This window comes from Schistocerca gregaria, chromosome 1 (genome assembly GCF_023897955.1).
Source record: "Schistocerca gregaria isolate iqSchGreg1 chromosome 1, iqSchGreg1.2, whole genome shotgun sequence".
Lineage (NCBI taxonomy): Eukaryota > Metazoa > Arthropoda > Insecta > Orthoptera > Acrididae > Schistocerca > Schistocerca gregaria.
The window spans coordinates 805,910,078-805,929,152 of NC_064920.1; the positions used below are offsets into that span (position 1 = coordinate 805,910,078).

At 41.1% G+C, this 19,075-nt stretch overlaps 1 protein-coding gene across 4 annotated transcripts in view; it reads right to left on the reverse strand.

Moving 5' to 3' along the window:
* The window catches only part of LOC126270469 (proteasomal ubiquitin receptor ADRM1-B), a 101,970-nt gene that overhangs the window by 37,402 nt on the left and 45,493 nt on the right, over positions 1-19,075 (reverse strand). For 2 of the 4 annotated variants that reach the window (XM_049974074.1, XM_049974073.1), the window contains exon 5: positions 17,172-17,368. In XM_049974074.1, the coding sequence (XP_049830031.1) occupies positions 17,172-17,368 (197 nt within the window). The remainder of the gene's footprint in view (positions 1-17,171; positions 17,369-19,075) is intronic. The other 2 variants (XM_049974072.1, XM_049974075.1) reach the window with 1 other exon arrangement.

Sequence of the window (19,075 nt, forward strand, 5' to 3'; positions counted from 1 at the left end):
TAATTACCTTGTTCTGTCTGTTCTTAAAGTTAGAGGTGAACCAGTTGTGAGCTACTCCCCTATTCCATAATGGCCCAACTTCTGGAGCAATATTTTGCTGTCAACACAAACCAAATGCCTTAGTTAAACCAAAAAAAGATGCACAGCATTTGAAACCTTTTGTTTAATCCATCCAGTACCTCACAGAGAAAGAGAATATAGCATTTTCAGTTGTTAAATCACTTCTAAAACTGAACTGTATATTTGATAGTAAATTATGTGAAACAAAATGATCAATTATCCTTACACACACAGCCTTTTCAGTAACTTTAGCAAACACTGATGGCATAGAAATCTAAAATTGTCTACATTATTCCTTTCCCCTTTTTATAAAGTGGCATTGCTACTGAGTACTATATTCATTCAGGAAATGGACCATTCCTAAAGGCAAAATTACAAATATGGCTAAATACAGAGCTAACATGTGCAGCCCATGACTAATACTCTGCTAGGAACTCCATCATACCCATGAGAGTCCTTAGTCTTCAGTGATTTAATTATTGACTCAATCTCCCCCTTTTCTGTATCACAGAGGAGTATTTCAGACGTCAATCTCGGAAAGGCATTTTCTAAGATATTTATATGATCTCCTGTACAAACAAATTTTTTATTTAATTCAGAAGCAATGCTAAGAAAAGATTGTTAAATGCTGTACATATATCTGATTTTTCAGTAACAACAATATTTTTACTATGAACTGATTTTATATTGTCGACCTTGTGCCGCTGACCAGACACTGCCTTCACGACTGACCATATGGTTTTAATTTTATTACCTATTCTATTTGTGTACCACATACTCTTTGCCTTCCACATAATATTTGTAAGCAGCTCACAATGCTGTTTCTAAGGGGCTACTGTTGCTTGACTGTGACTACTTTGAACATTTTGATGTAGTTACAACATTGTTCTACATGACATCCTTATCCCACTAGTCAGCCACCCAGGCTGCCTTTTACTGCTACACCCTGTTTATAACGTTCTAATGGAAAGCAACTTCCAAAGAGCATGAGAAATGTGTTAAGGAAAGCATTTGTTTGTCATCTATGTTGTTGGCACTATAAACATCTTGCCATTCGTGTTCCTTAACGAGGTTTAAAAAACTTGTTGCCACTGGATTAGCATTTCTATATAATATGTAATTAGACATAGCATTTGTCTAAGACTGTGCAACTGTTCCCCTGCACCTTGGCTAGAATTTCTGCATCAGATCATATGAATTTAAGGCACCTTCCAACATCCTTTCTCTTGCACCATCACATACAACATTAATGCTGAAGTCACCACATATAACTAGTTTTATGCACTTGCTATAAAGTACACCAAGAATCATATCTAGCTTAAGCAGAAATGTTCTCAACTCAGAATTAGGGGACCCACAAACAACAACAAGTAGTTTATTTTCAGTAAATTCAAATGCCCCTGCATTACATTCACACACCTGTTCAGTGCAGTGCTATGAAACGCCTTTGGACTCAATTGGAATACTATTTTTTATGTATGGCCACTCCCCCACTGCAAAAGAACTCAAAAAAGCCACCTAATCTGTATCCTGACAAAGGAAGCCTCTGAATTGTCAAGTTACTTAAGTGTTGCTCCAATATACCAATATCGTCAGAGTCATCGTCTAGAAGCAGTTCACTACCTTTATGTCTAGTACCTCTCATTTTTGGATGAAACATGCTGCTTCCTTCACTATTTGCATACCTGACCACCTCTGAAGGTGATTCCTTTGTTAGAGGTAGAGGGACTTCCTTCAAACAAGGACACCTATCAGCTGACTTCAATTTAAAAAGGGTGCAGCTCTAACACCAACTACTACAGGAAGTTTTCCACGAGTGGTCTGACCATGCTCAGTTCACAAACAGCTGCATGAAGTGCACATTAGTGCCACAAGGACACCACCTACACCATATTCCTTGTCCCTATCAAAACTATTCCCAGCTCCACCCACAATCACTACCTCATCCTCTTTCATAAAATTCCTACATAGCTCCCCAACACTAACAGTCATCTGAGCAAGCCCTGCACTAGGATTCACAATGCTGATGACCTGGTACTCACTCCCAAACACTTCCTGCAAGTGCTGGCCCACGCTCTGTCGTGCGAACTACCTAGTAACAGAACCACCTCCTTCCTGTTGGAGAAACCAGTGAAATTCAAACTAGCAGCATCATGAAACTTCCTGGCAGATTAAAACTGTGTGCCCGACCGAGACTTGAACTCGGGACCTTTGCCTTTCGCGGGCAGTCTCGGTCGGGCACACAGTTTTAATCTGCCAGGAAGTTTCATATCACTGCACACTCCGCTGCAGAGTGAAAATCTCATTCTAGCAGCATTATGTTTATAATTCAATTATGCTATGTGCTGAGCTACCAATTAATTTCATGGTATGATACATATGTTTTGTACTTAATAGCATTCAGAAATTTTCTAATTTTCATTTTTAACCGCATTGTACTGCCTGAGAAAACTGATGTCCACATTCTGGCCTTGAAATCCTGCAAATAAGAAGAAAATCTAAAAGGGACACCACTTAAGGTCCCTTTGTCAGAGTGCATGTTCTTAAAAACAAATGCCACACTCTCATAACTTTCAAATACTATCTTAATAACACCTGCAAAAAAGGCATGGAAATTTGCACTAAATGTTGTTTTACTCCACATGGAAATGAGGATTCATAGTTAGCTTATTCATTTAGGCTCAAAACAAAGAAAATAAAAGCCAAGAGTAAAGGAGATTTTCTATTTGTTTGTCTATGACTTCAGATACCTCCTTTCGTCTAAATAAAGAAGAGAATGAATGCTAAATTACCATTCCTTGTATGCAACAGGATGTCTTAAGCCAGCACAAACTTCCAAGTAAGGGAATACACCACATACTTGTTAGTAACACACAATCTGCCCCCAATGTTCTTATACTGTGACAAGATTTAATAAAGTCTGCCTGTTTCTGGAAACCAGAATCATTAGAGAGTCCACAACAAATGTTTTTAAGAAAAGTTTCGACTGATGTTCTGGGATGAAAATTATAATAAATAAAAAGGCGACTTTACATTTAATCTTTTCCATGACTAACAATAATGGAAATTCCTGGATGGAGAAAATAAATAATTTCAACAACAGACTTACAGCTGTATGGAATGTAGTGAAATGAGACAGGATAACCACAGAGCAGGAAATCACCACTAATGAATTAAATAAAACAGCAACAAATGATGAGACACCAGCAGCAAATATAATTTCTTTAATATAGTAGAAAATATATAGGAGAAAAATCACAGCTGTACATTGAAAATGCAGTTGTCATAAAATTCAATCATATGAATGTACCACAAATGTCTCCTCCTGAAACAAAGAAAATTATATGTCCTCTCAAAAATAAAATAAAACCTCCTCTGGATTTGATGGTGTTTCTAACGGAGTCGTAAATATATTGGATCTAAGGGCAACAAATACACTTGACCTCTTTGGAAATAGCTACATCAAAGCAGTATCAATGATCATGATGTGGTTGTGGCAAGCAGAAAGCTATGTGTGTTCAGTAAACAAGATAAAAAAATTAGTAGTAACATACCTCAGAGTAACTTGAATCTTTCAGCACAGGTCAGGAGCATGTAGAGAATTTCTGGCTCATGTAAATGACTGACTGATTCATTATTTAAGAGGGTTCATGGAACCAAATGGCGAGCTCATCAGTCCCACGATTCTGTAGCTACTCACTCAAGGTTCAAATGGCTCTGAGCACTATGGGACTTAACATCTGTGGTCATCAGTCCCCTAGAACTTAGAACTACTTAAACCTAACTAACCTAAGGACATCACACAAATCCATGCCCAAGGCAGGATTCGAACCTGCGACTGTAGCGGTCGCGCAGTTCCAGACTGTAGTGCCTAGAACCGCTCGGCCACTCCGGCATCCTCACACAAGGAAGAGGGTCCACAAAAAGTAGATGTATCCAGTCAAGGGAGTCAAATTATAAAATAATGAAGTTAAAATGCACACGGCAAAAGACATAAAATGTGAGACCAAATCTAAAAACTGGAAAAACAGAGTGTTCTTTCCAAGGTGGAGTGGTCATGAGGTCCCAGACCGAGAAGACATGAAACAAGGTCCCAACCACAACCACCCAGCCCCTGCTTCTGAAGCAAAGCAAAACCTTATATCTGGAAATAAAAGCCACTTTCACAGAGGAAACTGAGGACCAGTTCAACCATTCATGAAACGTCTTCCAATATTAAAATTGAAGAATCTGGAAGATTATAGTTAGCATGAAGGGTCAAAAGGAGGGGACATTCCACCAATGTGTGGGATACTGTCAGTCTGGCTCCTCAACCACATTGTGAGTTTGGTTCGTTACGCAAGAAGAAACAATGAGTGAGCCTAGTATGCCCAATGAGTAGATGGCATAAAACAGTGAGGAGTGGAAGGAAGAGCATCAAACTGCAGTAGACTCCTTGATTGTGCACAATTTATTATTATGAGAAGTAGCGCACCAGATGTCATTTCACTTTTGGGCAAAAATAGATTTGATGTAGATCCGCATAACCGCAGCTGGAATCATGAAAGGGAATGAGGGATAAGTATCTGCTTCTCTAGCCAAACAATCAACCAGTTCATTCCCTGGGATACCCACATGATTTGCGACCCAGAAAAAGACAACGGAGCAGGTGGCATGGCCAAGGGCAGAGAAGTCATGAATAAAAGAGACCAAAGAGTGAAGAGAGTAGTAGCATCAGTCGATAGTCTGCAGTGTGCTCATTGAGTCAGAACAAATTGAAACACTTTGGAGGGAGGCCTGAGAAAAAAAATGGAGAGCTCTGAATGGCTAGAAGCTCTGCTGCGAACACACTACATGATACTGGCAATAAATGGTGTTTTAAGCCAGTAGGAGGCGTGAAATCATATCCAGCCTCATCTATTGTTTTAGAACCATCAGTGTAGAAGATGTTGGCACCTTGGAACTCTGCAAGGATGGCACATACAAGACACCCGAAGACCATAGGGGCAACATGGACCTTAGGAATGCTGGAATAGGCAGGTCCTAATCTGTGGTTTAGGCACCATCCAAGGAGGGTATGGAAGGAAATACATTGGGTGCATTCCAGTGAGTAGAGATGGAGATCCTGACGGGGGGAAGCGAGACACATTCCAACCGGCATGGGCGACCGTCAGGAGGGAGATATCCTTCGTTTGCAAAGAGGACAGGGTACACGGGATGGTTAGGAAACTGGCAAATGGCGACTGCATAAGAAACCAGGAGTTGACTCCATCGTATTTGTAGAGGGGGAATCTCCGCTTCTGTGAGGAGACTGTCAGCGGGATTAGTGTGAAAGGCACCAATAGCCAGATGCACCCCACAATGGTGGAGAGGGTCAAGTATTTGCAAAGTAGAAGGAGTCACTGAGCCATAAACCTGACTCTCACAATCTAGTTTGGAAAAGACCAGAGCATGGTAAAGATGGAGAAGAGTGGTACAGTCTGCACCCCAAGATGTGTGGGCCAGGATGCAGAGAGCATTAAGCTTCTGTATTCATATAGTCTTTAGGTGGTGTATATGGGACAGCTGTGTCAGCTTTTTACAAAAGTAAGGCTCAAGAAACAGGACTGTGCTACAACTTCGAGGAGCTGGTCACCTTAGTGGATCGACAACAATAATGCACAACAGGCACTTTGGAGGGAGAAATCTGGAAGCCATGGGAGACAGCCCACGCAGAGGCCCGTCAGATGGTGCCTTGGAGCCAGTGCTGGCTCAAGTAAAAGAATAGTTGACCACACACTGTATAGGTATGTGAACAAAAGAACAGTCAATAATTTAGAGGGAACCTTCGTGGTACACAGTCCTTGAATGAAACTTCTAAAGAAACAGATATTACTGTGAAATAGGTGTAAAACAAAGCATATGGCTACAGACAGAGTTGCTGAAAGAAACTCCTTTGGCTGTCAAGAGGGTAACACATGATTCCTTCAATGACAATCACAGCAGAATATTGTCATTTAACATTTTATAAAATCTAAAGAAATTCTGGTTCCATGTGAAAGCTGGTAGTGGCACCAAAGTTAGTGTCCAACCCCTAGCAAAAGAGACGAACTGAAATTGAGGGTAGCAAAGCAAAAGCTGTAACTTCTGACTCCATTTTAAATTTTCATTTACAAAGGAAAGCCCAAGAAAACTGCCCCAATATAATCCTTGTACCACTGAAAACATGAATGAAATAAATTTTAGTGTCAGTGGTGTTGAGAAATAGCTGGAATCATTGAAGATGAACAAAGCTCCAGGACCTGATGGAATCCCTGTCGGACTCTATACTGAATTTGCATCGGAGTTAGCCCCTCTTCTCACTATAATCTATCACAGATCCCTCGAGCAACAAACCGTGCCCAGTTCTTGGAAAAAGGCAAAGGTCACACCCAACTACAAGAAGGGTAGTTGAAGTGATCAACAAAGCTACCGTCCAAAATCTTTGACATTAAATCATTGTAGAATCTTAGAGCAAATTCCGAGTGCAAACAAAATTGGGTATCTTGAACAGAATGATCTTCTCCATGACAGCCAGTACAAGTTTCAAAAACATTGATCATTTAAAATCGAACTCACACTTTTCTCGCAAGACATACTGAAAGCTTTGGATCAAGGCAACCAGGTAGATGCCGTGTGTCTTTATTTCTGAAAAGCATTTGACTCAGTACCACAACTGCATTTAATGTCAAAAGTATGATCATATGGGGTATCAAGTGAAATTTGTGACTGGACTGAGGACTCTTTGGTAGGGACGAAACAACACGTTATCATCAGATGTACTTCTGGTGTGCACCAGGGAAATGTGTTGGCACCCTTGCTGTTCATGTTTTATATTAATGACCTTCTGACAATTTAACAATAAAATCAAGCTTTTTGCAGATGATGCAGTTATCTATACTGAAGTGCCATCTAAGAGAAGCTGCACATATATTCAGTCAGATCTTGACAAGATTTCAGTCTGGTGCAGTGCTTGGCAACTTGTTCAGAAATGTAAAACTTTGCACTTCACAAAATGTAAAAACGTAGTATCCTATAATAATAATAATAATAATAATAATAATAATAATAATAATAATAATAATAATATTGATGAGTCACTGTTTGGATTGGTCAGCTCATACAAATAGCTGGCTTGTAAAACTTTGTAGGGATATGAAATGGAATGGTCACATAGGTTCAGTTGTGAGTAAAGCAGGTGGCAAACTTCGGTTTATTGGTAGAACACTGGGGAAGTGATAATCTACAGAAGAGATTGCTTACAGATCACTCATGTGACCCATCCTAGAATATTCCTGAAGAGTGTGGACCTGTACCAAATACGAACAGGGGATATTGAACGTAAGCAGAGAAAGGCAGCACAGATGGTCCTAAGTCTGTTTTATCCATGGGAGAGTCTCACAGAGATACTGAATGAGCTGAACCGGCAGACTAACACATATGTAAAGTATCCCAAGAAAGTCTGTTAACAAAGTTTCAATGACTACTCTACGGGTATACTACAACCCCTTACATATCACTCACATAGGGATTGTGAGGATAAGATTAGGTTAATTGCTGCATGCACAGAGGCATTCACACCATCATTCTTCCCACACTCCATATGTGAATCAAATGGAAAGAAACCCTAGTAAATAGTACAATGGGACCTAACCTCTGCCATGCACATCGTGAGAATATAAACGTAGATGTACATTTGTTTCCAAGTAATAAGTCCTGTCTTTTCTGAAATATGTAATGCACCATTAACACAAGGCATTTTTACAGAGAGACTCAAGTAAGACATAAGATCTCTCTTTAAATAAGGTGGTAGTTTAACAGGAGAGAAGTCATCATATACCAATTTTTTTCAGAAGGTGATGTAATCTAGAACATGTCACCTCAGCAACAATGATATCCTTAGTAAATCACAATTTGGATTTCAGAAGAGAGGCTCTACTGAGAATGCCATTTACATGTTATGTTCACTCAACAAATCCTCCCAGCATTAAATAACAGAGTACCACCATTTGGTATTTTCTGCATCCTATTTAGGGCATTTGACTCCATGAATTGCGCTGTTTTTGTAGATAAACTGAGATTTTAGGGAACTGATGACACCATTATGATATAACCAGCGAACAGATGACACCACATCTAATCCAAAATAATGGCGAGTCTTGTACTTATTAATCAAGCAATATTGTCCTGAGGACATTATTACGACTGAGAAGAAATCACATATGGGGTTAGGTACGCTCTTGTTGCTCATGTATGTAAATAATTTATCTACAGCGAAAGCCCAATTTTACATTTTCGTGGGATCCAAACTTAAAAAACTGCAAAAGTGAGGAACATGCAGAATCGAGAAAAACATTAAAACCACCAAAATACAAGCAAAAACATACATACAATTAAAAATCGTAATCCTCAGCAACACACTGTATAAGTGAAGGGAATTAAATGTATAATACAATGCTTATACAACAATTTGTGGCAATGAATTTCATCAGTTCTTCAAAAACGACAGATTTGTAACAGCAAGTATAAACTCATAAAAAAAAAACTGAAATGTGTACAAAGTAACCTACCTGTTTTCCGACATACTATGACTAAAAATTATACATGTTTGAGATGTTTCCTTTGTGATCATCCACAAAAAAGCAAACCTTGATGAAAATAATGAAAACTAGAGTACATTGAAGGATGTCTGAATCTAAAATGGTTTTGTGTGTGTGTGTGTGTGTGTGTGTGTGTGTGTGTGTGTGTGTGTGTGTGTGTCCTGTAGCCAATAGAAGTTTACTCGTGTCGAGTAAACTTCAAGCCGTGTAAACATTAAGCTTGAAACATGTTTCCAGCTATTGGATGCATATCCCATTTGGAAACATCTTTCAAAACACAAACATTTGTCCATAGCATCTACATCTACATAACTACTCTGCAATTCACATTTAAGTGCTTGGCAGAGGGTTCATCGAACCACAATCATACTATCTCTCTACTATTCCACTCCCGAACAGAGAGCGGGAAAAACAAACACCTAAACCTTTCTGTTCAAGCTCTGATTTCTCTTATTTTAATTTTGATGATCATTCCTACCTATGTAGTTTGGGCTCAACAAAATTTTTTCGCATTCGGAAGAGAATGTTGGTGACAAATTTCGTAAAAAGGTCTCGCCGCGCCGAAAAACGTCTATGCTGTAATGACTTCCATCCCAACTGTGTGTTGACACACTCTCTCCCCTATAACGTGATAATACAAAACGAGCTGCCCTTTTTTTGCACCCTTTCGATGTCCTCCGTCAATCCCACCTGGTAAGGATCCCACACCGCACAGCAATATTCTAACAGAGGACGAATGAGTGTAGTGTAAGCTGTCTCTTTAGTGGACTTGTTGCATCTTCTAAGTGTCCTGCCAATGAAACGCAACCTTTGGCTCGCTTCCCGACAATATTATCTATGTGGTCCTTCCAACTGAAGTTGTTTGTAATTTTAACACCCAGGTACTTAGTTGAATTGACAGCCTTGAGAATTGTACTATTTATCGAGTAATCGAATTCCAATGGATTTCTTTTGGAACTCATGTGGATCATCTCACACTTTTCGTTATTTAGCGTCAACTGCCACCTGACACACCATACAGCAATCTTTTCTAAATCGCTTTGCAACTGATACTGGTCTTCGGATGACCTTACTAGACGGTAAATTACAGCATCATCTGCGAACAACCTAAGAGAACTGCTTAGATAGTCACCCTGGTCATTTATATAGATCAGGAACAGTAGAGGTCCCAGGACGCTTACCTGGGGAACACCTGATATCACTTCAGTTTTACTCGATGATTTGCCGTCTATTACTACGAACTGCGACCTTCCTGACAGGAAATCACAAATCCAGTCGCACAACTGAGACAATACCCCATAGCTCCGCAGCTTGATTAGAAGTCGCTTGTGAGGAACGGTGTCAAAAGCTTTCCGGAAATCTAGAAATAAGAAATCAACTTGAGATCCCTGTCGATAGCGGCCATTACTTCGTGCGAATAAAGAGCTAGCTGTGTTGCACAAGAGCGATGTTTTCTGAAGCCATGCTGATTACATATCAATAGATCGTTCCCTTCGAGGTGATTCATAATGTTTGAATACAGTATATGCTCCAAAACCCTACTGCAAACCGACGTCAATGTTATAGGTCTGTAGTTAAATGGATTACTCCTACTACCCTTCTTTAACACTGGTGCAACCTGCGCAATTTTCCAATCTGTAGGTACAGATCTATCGGTGAGCGAGCGGTTGTATATGAGTGCTAAGTAGTGAGCTATAGTATCAGCGTAATCTGAAAGGAACCTAATCGGTATTCAATCTGGACCTGAAGACTTGCCGTATCAAGCGATTTGAGTTGCTTCGCAACCCCTAAGGTATCTACTTCTAAGAGACTCATGCTAGCAGATGTTCGTGTTTCAAATTCTGGAATATTCCATTCGTCTTCCCTGGTGAAGGAATTTCAGAAAACTGCGTTCAATAACTCCGCTTTAGCGGCACAGTCGTCGATAACAGTACCATCGGCACTGCGCAGCGAAGGTATTGACTGCGTCTTGCCACTTGTGTACTTTACATACGACCAGAATTTCTTCAGATTTTCTACCAAATTTCGAGACAATGTTTCGTTGTGGAACCTATTAAAGGCATCTTGCATCGAAGTACGTGCCAAATTTCGCGCGTCTGTAAATTTTAGCCCATCTTCGGGATTTCACGTTCTTCTGAACTTTGCATGCTTTTTCCGTTGCCTCTGCAACAGCGTTCGGACCTTTTTTGTGTACCACGGGGGATCCGTTCCATCTCTTACCAATTTATGAGGTATGAATATCTCAATTGCTGTTGCTACTATATCTTTGAATTTGAGCCACATCTCGTCTACATTCGCATAGTCAGTTCGGAAGGAATGGAAATTGTCTTTTAGGAAGGCTTCTAGTGACACTTTATCCACTTTTTTAAATAAAATTATTTTGCGTTTGTTTCTGATGGATTTGGAAGAAATGGTATTGAGCCTAGCTACAACGACCTTGTGATCACTAATCCCTGTATCAGTCATGATGCTCTCTATCAGCTCTGGATTGTTTGTGGCTAAGAGGTCAAGTGTGTTTTCGCAACCATTTACAATTCACGTGGGTTTGTGGACTAACTGCTTGAAATAATTTTCGGAGAAAGCATTTAGGACAATCTCTGAAGACTTTTCTGCCTACCACCGGTTTTGAACAAGTATTTTTGCCAACATACCGAGGGTAGGTTGAAGACCCCACCAACTATAACCGTATGAGTGGGGTATTTATTTGTTACGAGACTCAAACTTTTTCTGAACTGTTCCGCAACTGTATCATCGGAGTCTGGGGGTCGGTAGAAGGAGCCAATTATTAACTTAATTCGGCTGTTAAGTATGCTCTCCACCCATACCAATTTGCACGGAGTATCTACTTCGACTTCACTACAAGATAAACCACTACTGACAGACACAAACACTCCACCACCAATTCTGCCTAATCTATCTTTCCTAAACACCGTCTGAGACTTGTAAAAATTTCTGCAGAACTTATTTCAGGCTTTAGCCAGCTTTCTGTACCTATAACAATATCAGCTTCTGTGCTTTCTATTAGCGCTTGAAGCTCAGGGACTTTTCCAGCGTAACTACAACAATTTACAACTATAATTCCGACTGTTCCTTGATCCAAGCACGTCCTGTAATTGCCAAGCACCCTTTGACATTGCAGCCCATCCCGCACTTTCCCGAGGCCTTCTAACCTAAAAAACCGCCCAGTCCACGCCACACAGCCTCCGCTACCCGTGTAGCCGCCAGCTGAGTGTAGTGAACTCCTGACCTATTCAGCGGAACCCGAAACCCCACCACCCTATGGCGCAAGTCAAGGAATCTGCAGCCAATACGGTCGCAAAACCGTCTGAGCCTCTGATTCAGACCCTCCACCCGGCTCTGCACCAAAGGTCCGCAGTTGGTTCTGTCAACGATGCTGCAGATGGTGAACTCTGCCTTCATCTCATAAGCAAGACCGGCAGCCTTCACCAAATCAGATAGCCGCTGGAATCCAGAAAGAATTTCCTCAGATCCAAAGCGACACACGTCATTAGTGCCGACATGTGCCACCACCTGCAGCTGGCTGCACCCTGTGCTCTTCATGGCATCCGGAAGGACCCTTTCCACATCAGGAATGACTCCTCCCGGAATGCACACTGAGTGTACACTGGATTTTTTCCCCTCCTTAGCCGCCGTATCCCTAAGGGGCCCATTACGCGCCTAACATTGGAGCTCCCAACTACCAGTAAGCCCACCCTCTGCGATTGCCCGGACCTGGAAGGCTGAGAATGATCCTCTGAAACAGGGCAGGCAGCTGCATCTGGCTCAGCGAGAGAGAGTGCCTGAAACCGGTTTGTCAGACGCACCGGGGAGGCTTTCTGATCAGCCTCCGGGGACACCTTTCGCTGCCTGCCACGCCTTGGAACGACCTCCCAATCAACCACAGGCAAGGGCTCAGCCCCACTGCGGGCAGCAACCGGGGCAACCACAGCGGCAGACCGATCTGGGGACAGACGGGACGAGGTTGACATCCCCGTGATACCCAAGTCCGGCTCCCCACAGTGGTGCCCATTGGCAACAGCCTCAAGCTGCGTGATCGAAGTCAGCGCCGATTGCAGCTGTGAGCGAAGGGATGCCAAGTCAGCCCTCATCCGAACACAGCAATCGCAGTCCCTGTCCATTCTAATCGATGTTGAACAACAGTTACTGAAACACGAGTCCGTGCCTAGATAACGCAAGCGAAACACGCAAAGAATGTATCAACTAACCTGTACAAATGCCTAACGACTGCGCTACAATCTGCTGAATTTAGATTACAGTAACTAAAACTCGAAATTGCACCTCCTATACGAAACTCTCACGCAATTTAAATAAGAATCTACCAAGTAAACACTAAAGTGCGATGCTACAACTGTCAAATACTATAATACGCCCGAAATATATGAATTAAACAATGCAAGTACCCAAAAACATGCAAAGAAATTAATTAAACTATCTAACAAATAAGTAAGCTAGGGTTATACGACTTGCTGCTGCAGCTGCTTATCCAACGGCGGCAAAGAGCACAATGGCTGTGACCAACCGACACTGGCTGTTCAAAACAAAAACAGAAGACAGACGACTACGCGAATTTACACTATTCAGGTACTAAGGCGCGATGCTACAACCCTCTAATACTATAATACGCCCGAAATATATGCAGTGTCTGTATAGATCAAAGGAAACCATGTCACTGCTGCACAGTGAAAGTGTGTACGTTGCATTGTCCTCTGTTGTATAGAGTTGTTAGGTGTTTTGTTTTCTCTTGCTGTACTGTTTCTCCGGGGAGGGGAAAAAAATTGCAGTGGACGAGGTAGCAGACTGTTGAGTTGTTATCGTTGCATCAGGTTGATGGCTGCTTGTGAAGTATATGATGCAAGCAGTACAAGAACAGCAATAAAACAAGGTGATCTGCAGAAAACTGCTGCTACATTTGGTAGAATACTGAGAAAGGCTACGTAGAAAACAAAATAAGGTTGTTTGTCGTCACTTTCTTTGAAATGTGAAATAAATACTCAAGGCTCTGGAATTAATCTCCCGTTGACGAAAGTCTGGCAGCAATTGCTTCCCTGAAATTTCAATCTTTTTTTAAAGAAATGGTGATACCATATTTGCCAGAAATTCAAAATCGTTAAAGGATATGCAAGTGAAATTACAGAAACTAGAGCTGTCTTCCATATTCAGTTCCTATATGTAGCCAGTTTTTCCCACCAGCTGTTCCATAGTATATTTTCGCCCACCAAAGACGACAACTCTACACTAACCAACAAATGTACTTCATACAAAACAAATCTGATTTTATCAACCATTACCAACTACTATACAAACTCACTATCAAAACAATATTGTAGTTTTAAACCAATTACGAAATTCTCTGATAAATGCAACCTTATTCTGTAAAACTAAGAAACACAGAGCCAGTTGTGGCCTTCTAGCCACAGGTCAAGTATTAATAATGCAGCAGTACATATTACAGTTTCCTCGTCTCTAGATGTGACATGGGTGACAACATAAAAACAACACAACAAGTAGCATACATACACCAAGAAATGTTTGCTGCCAGTGTGGACAGAAACAGTGACAGGAAACCAAGTCAGAAGCAGATTTGAAACACTGTAAGAAATAATGTCTCGAACAAAAACATTTCCTTTGACAGTGTGGACACCTCTTCACACTACTTTTCACACTGGTGACGTCAATAGTGGGCTTCTGACTATTGACTTTTACGAATGCTTGTGAACGACCTTGTGTGAACTGTGTGCGACTTCAATTATTGATTTTCTTCATAGTGTGTGACTTATAAGTGCAGTACATCATTTAGAAGCAGTGGTGCACTGAAAGTACCATATTACAAAAAGTACCATTTTACAAATACATCACACTTATCTTTAAATGTGAATTAATAAGGCATTGAAGACAAATTATATATATATATTACAAAGAGTACCATTTTACAAATACATCACACTTGTCTTTCATTGAAGACGTAAGGCTTGAAGAGACTTTATGATAACCAACGCACAATACAAAATTCAGATGAGTAAGCTGTAGTGTAATGGAAAATGTCATGATTGGCTGAGTTTGAGGTTCTAGGTTTGTAACTAGCTGCATACTAATATTTTCTCAACTCTGCATGGTTATCACATTCATCACTATCATAATACAATATGTTCTGCAATATTTAATTTTTTCTGTCTTGTCAGAGAGTGAAGGATGAAATAAATATTCACGTGTTCTGTTTTGAATGTGTGGTCATATCTGAGTGGTTATGCAGAAACCCAAGAGGACAGATTACGTTCATGCAAGTGAAATGAGCAGCAATAAAATTGATATTGTTCCTTATCACAAATACTTCACCGTTTATTTCCGAATATGTGATGATTTCTCAGGGTGTAATTAGGCAGTAATGTGAGAGGACAGCTTAAATTGCTGCAAGTGAAACAATGAGCAATAACATTCATATTCTTCGTTGTCACAAATATTTCGCATGTTGCACAACCACCAACATATTTCCAAAGAGTTCTTGCTATAACAGATTCTCCTGTCACTAAAACATCCATTAGTAACAACATGACACTATAGCGATTGACAAATCGGTACCCTCATTTCTGGTCGCCTTGAGAGTGCCACGATGTCACATTTACATCAGTTTCTGCAAAAAGTAATGTGAAATATACTCGAACCATCACCAAAGGTTGGATGTCTTAACTGATTCAAGATGTAGTAATACACACTTTTGAAAATGTGAAGAAGTCTGACGTGAAGTATGAAGTGCAGAAAACCAAAATAGAGCTGTATTACCTTCATGAGTACCTAAAAACTTGCTCAAAGTGTGAATCCACTTCTGTTACTTCCCCACCTCTGACTTCATTTGTTTATAATCATATTTTTTCATTCTTATATACCTATATGGGACTATGCTACAACATTTTATCATAAAGTAGCAAAAAATATTGATGACATCTTCATGATCTGGACTCACAGTGAAGAACAACTCCAGAATTTCCTCTCCAACCTCAACTCCTTTGGTTCCATCAGATTCACCTGGTCCTACTCCAAATCCCATGCCACTTTCCTAGACGTTGACCATCTGTCCAATGGCCAGCTGCACACATCCGTCCACATCAAACCCACCAACAAGCAACAGTACCTCCATTATGACAGCTGCCACCCATTCCATATCAAACGGTCCCTTCCCTACAGCCTAGGCCTTCGTGGCAAACGAATCTGCTCCAGTCCTGAATCCCTCGACCATTACACCAACAACCTGAAAACAGCTTTCGCATCCCGCAACTACCCTCCCAACCTGGTACAGAAGCAGATAACCAGAGCCACTTCCTCATCCCCTCAAACCCAGAACCTCTCACAGAAGAACCCCAAAAGTGCCCCACTTGTGACAGAATACTTCCCGGGACTGGATCAGACCTTGAATGTGGCTCTCCAGCAGGGATACGACTTCCTAAAATCCTGCCCCGAAATGAGATCCATCCTTCATGAAATCCTCCCCACTCCACCAAGAGTGTCTTTCCGCCGTCCACCTAACCTTCGTAACCTCTTGGTTCATCCCTATGAAATCCCCAAACCACCTTCCCTACCCTCTAGCTCCTACCCTTGCAACCACCCCCGGTGTAAAACCTGTCCTATGCACCCTCCCACCACCACCTACTCCAGTCCTGTAACCCGGAAGGTGTACACGATCAAAGGGAGAGCCACGTGTGAAAGCACCCACGTGATTTACCAACTGACCTGCCTGCACTGTGACGCTTTCTATGTGGGAATGACCAGCAACAAACTGTCCATTCGCATGAATGGACACAGGCAGACAGTGTTTGTTGGTAATGAGGATCACCCTGTGGCTAAACATGCCTTGATGCACGGCCAGCACATCTTGGCACAGTGTTACACCGTTCGAGTTATCTGGATACTTCCCACCAACACCAACCTATCCGAACTCCGGAGATGGGAACTCGCCCTTCAGTATATCCACTCTTCTCGATATCCGCCAGGCCTCAACCTCCGCTAATTTCAAGTTGCCGCCGCTCATACCTCACCTGTCTTTCAACAACTTCTTTGCCTCTGTGCTTCCGCCTCGACTGACATCTCTGCCCTTACTCTTTGCCTTTAAATATGTCTGCTTGTGTCTGTGTATGTGCGGATGGATATGTGTGTGTGTGTGTGTGTGTGTGTGTGTGTGTGTGTGTGTGCGCGAGTGTACACCTGTCCTTTTTTTCCCCTAAGGGAAGTCTTTCCGCAACCGGGATTGGAATGACTCCTTACCCTCTCCCTTAAAACCCACATCCTTTCGTCTTTCCCTCTCCTTCCTGAAGAAGCAACCATCAGTTGCGAAAGCTAGTAATTCTGTGTGTGTGTTTGTGTGTTTTGTTCATGTGCCTGTCTGCCGGCGCTTTCCCGCTTGGTAAGTCTTGGAATCTTTGTTTTTAAAAAATATTGTCCGGTATATTCAAATAATTCATGAAAAAAAATTGTCTCTTACATCTGCCATGTTATTCCACTTACCTGCTGTAGCAGGTTTCTCCGATGTTTCCTTTCCTGCTGTTGAGACTGCAGGTTGGGCTGCTGTAGTTGTAGTAACAGCAGGAGCAGAACTGCTTGTAGTGGTTGTACTCCCAGTTGTGGCACTAGCTGAACTAGTAGTGGATGTAGTTGTGCCTGAGCGAGAGCTACCCTGGCTACCAGATGACGGTCCACGTCTACTGTGAAAAACGGAAGATGAAAGGAAACAAAATAGTGTTATCTGTAAGTTATATTGATCACAGAATTAAATGTTTAATTTGTACTTAACAGATCACTAGTGGAAGTAATCACAAAAGATGATAGAATGCCCTTTCTTTCCTCTGACCCAAGAATCCAGCTAACCAAGATAGTTGCAGGATGAACTGTAGTTCAATGTAGTGAAAGATGGCCCGTTTTAAATATATTTTGCTCTGCAAGAGGAGAAATACTTAAAACGTCCAAGGAATAATCCTGAGTTTAAACATAAGCTTTGGTTGACAGTGAAAATGCAGACTGATGAGCTTTCACAATAAACTACAAGACTGCAGTAGAAGAGAAGTGTGTCTTCATTGTCACTTGTAAAATGTTTCTTCCAAACAGTGACAGAAGAATCAAACAACCCGAAATGTGGATTTACACTATAACATTATACCACAGACCCACGATACAAACAGCCTTGAGAGTTCTTTAATGCATAATGTATTTTGTCTTGTATTTCCATTCTAACGAAACAATTTTGCAAATTTAATTCTTAAAATTACGAATTTTGATGAAAAAAACAATTTGTGAATCAGATATGGCAGCATCCCCCACTAAATTTCTCTTGTGCTGTTATGTATCTCTAAAAGAAGCACTGAACTACTTTTAAGACTGCAAATGCGAAAGACATACATACACACACTTTTATACATGCATATACTTTATTTATATTTATTACTAATAGCTTATACGGACATCAATAAATAACTAGTACTTACATTGATGAGCAATTGAAATTGAGACACTTGCTCAGCCACCTGTGGCAATAGCGGCAATCCCTAGTTGTTTGAAGTTCATAAATCACAACATTCTCTGAGAAAAACAATAGTTTTACAGAGATTGGCGAGTTCTGATGATCGGTTGCGGCACGGTGCCAGGGTACAAAGAGCATACCTCTGAATTAATGCATAAGGAATGCTGTCATACAATCACAAAACCGTAACAGTAAACACTCAAGTCCACAGAATGTTCACAGTTAATCACTGACAATTTGGGAGGAATGGGGGCAAGGTACTGTGCTGCTGACTGTACACCTCAAGTGAGAAACTCAGTATGCAGAAAGATCAGTGTACATGTACCATTTGCCCCTCAGGATTAAGGCAGTTTAACATTCCCATGTCAAGGATACTGTCAAACTGGTCATTCATTCAGAAGAAGCAGTGTTCACAATTACTGTGCAGTTATACAGGTTAAGGTTCTCAATGTTTCCCAAATACTATTAAGATGAATGCCTGGTTGGTTCCTCTAAAAAGGAGACAGACAAGTTTCCTCCTTGAACTCTGATTTTCAAAGTATGGGTATTAACTCTAATGACATCATTGATGGGACCTTAAACCCTAATGACGCTTCATTGTCTTCTAGATCATAGCATCCTGCTAACCGTGGGAGACTGTTCTGGATGCCACAGCTACTCAAGTTTTGGTGCAACAGCAAGTGCCCAAAGCAATTAGAAATATAAAAGTAACAACACAATGTTTATTCTCATATATTTGGTGCTTTAGAGTACCCATACCAAATGTAAAGTATACAGTGATCAGCCAGAACATTATGACCACCAACCTACTATTGGTATAAACCCGTCCAGGTGATAGAGTCATCTGGCAAGGAATAACTGCTAGGCCCGCACATGGTGCATGTAGTATCAGTGA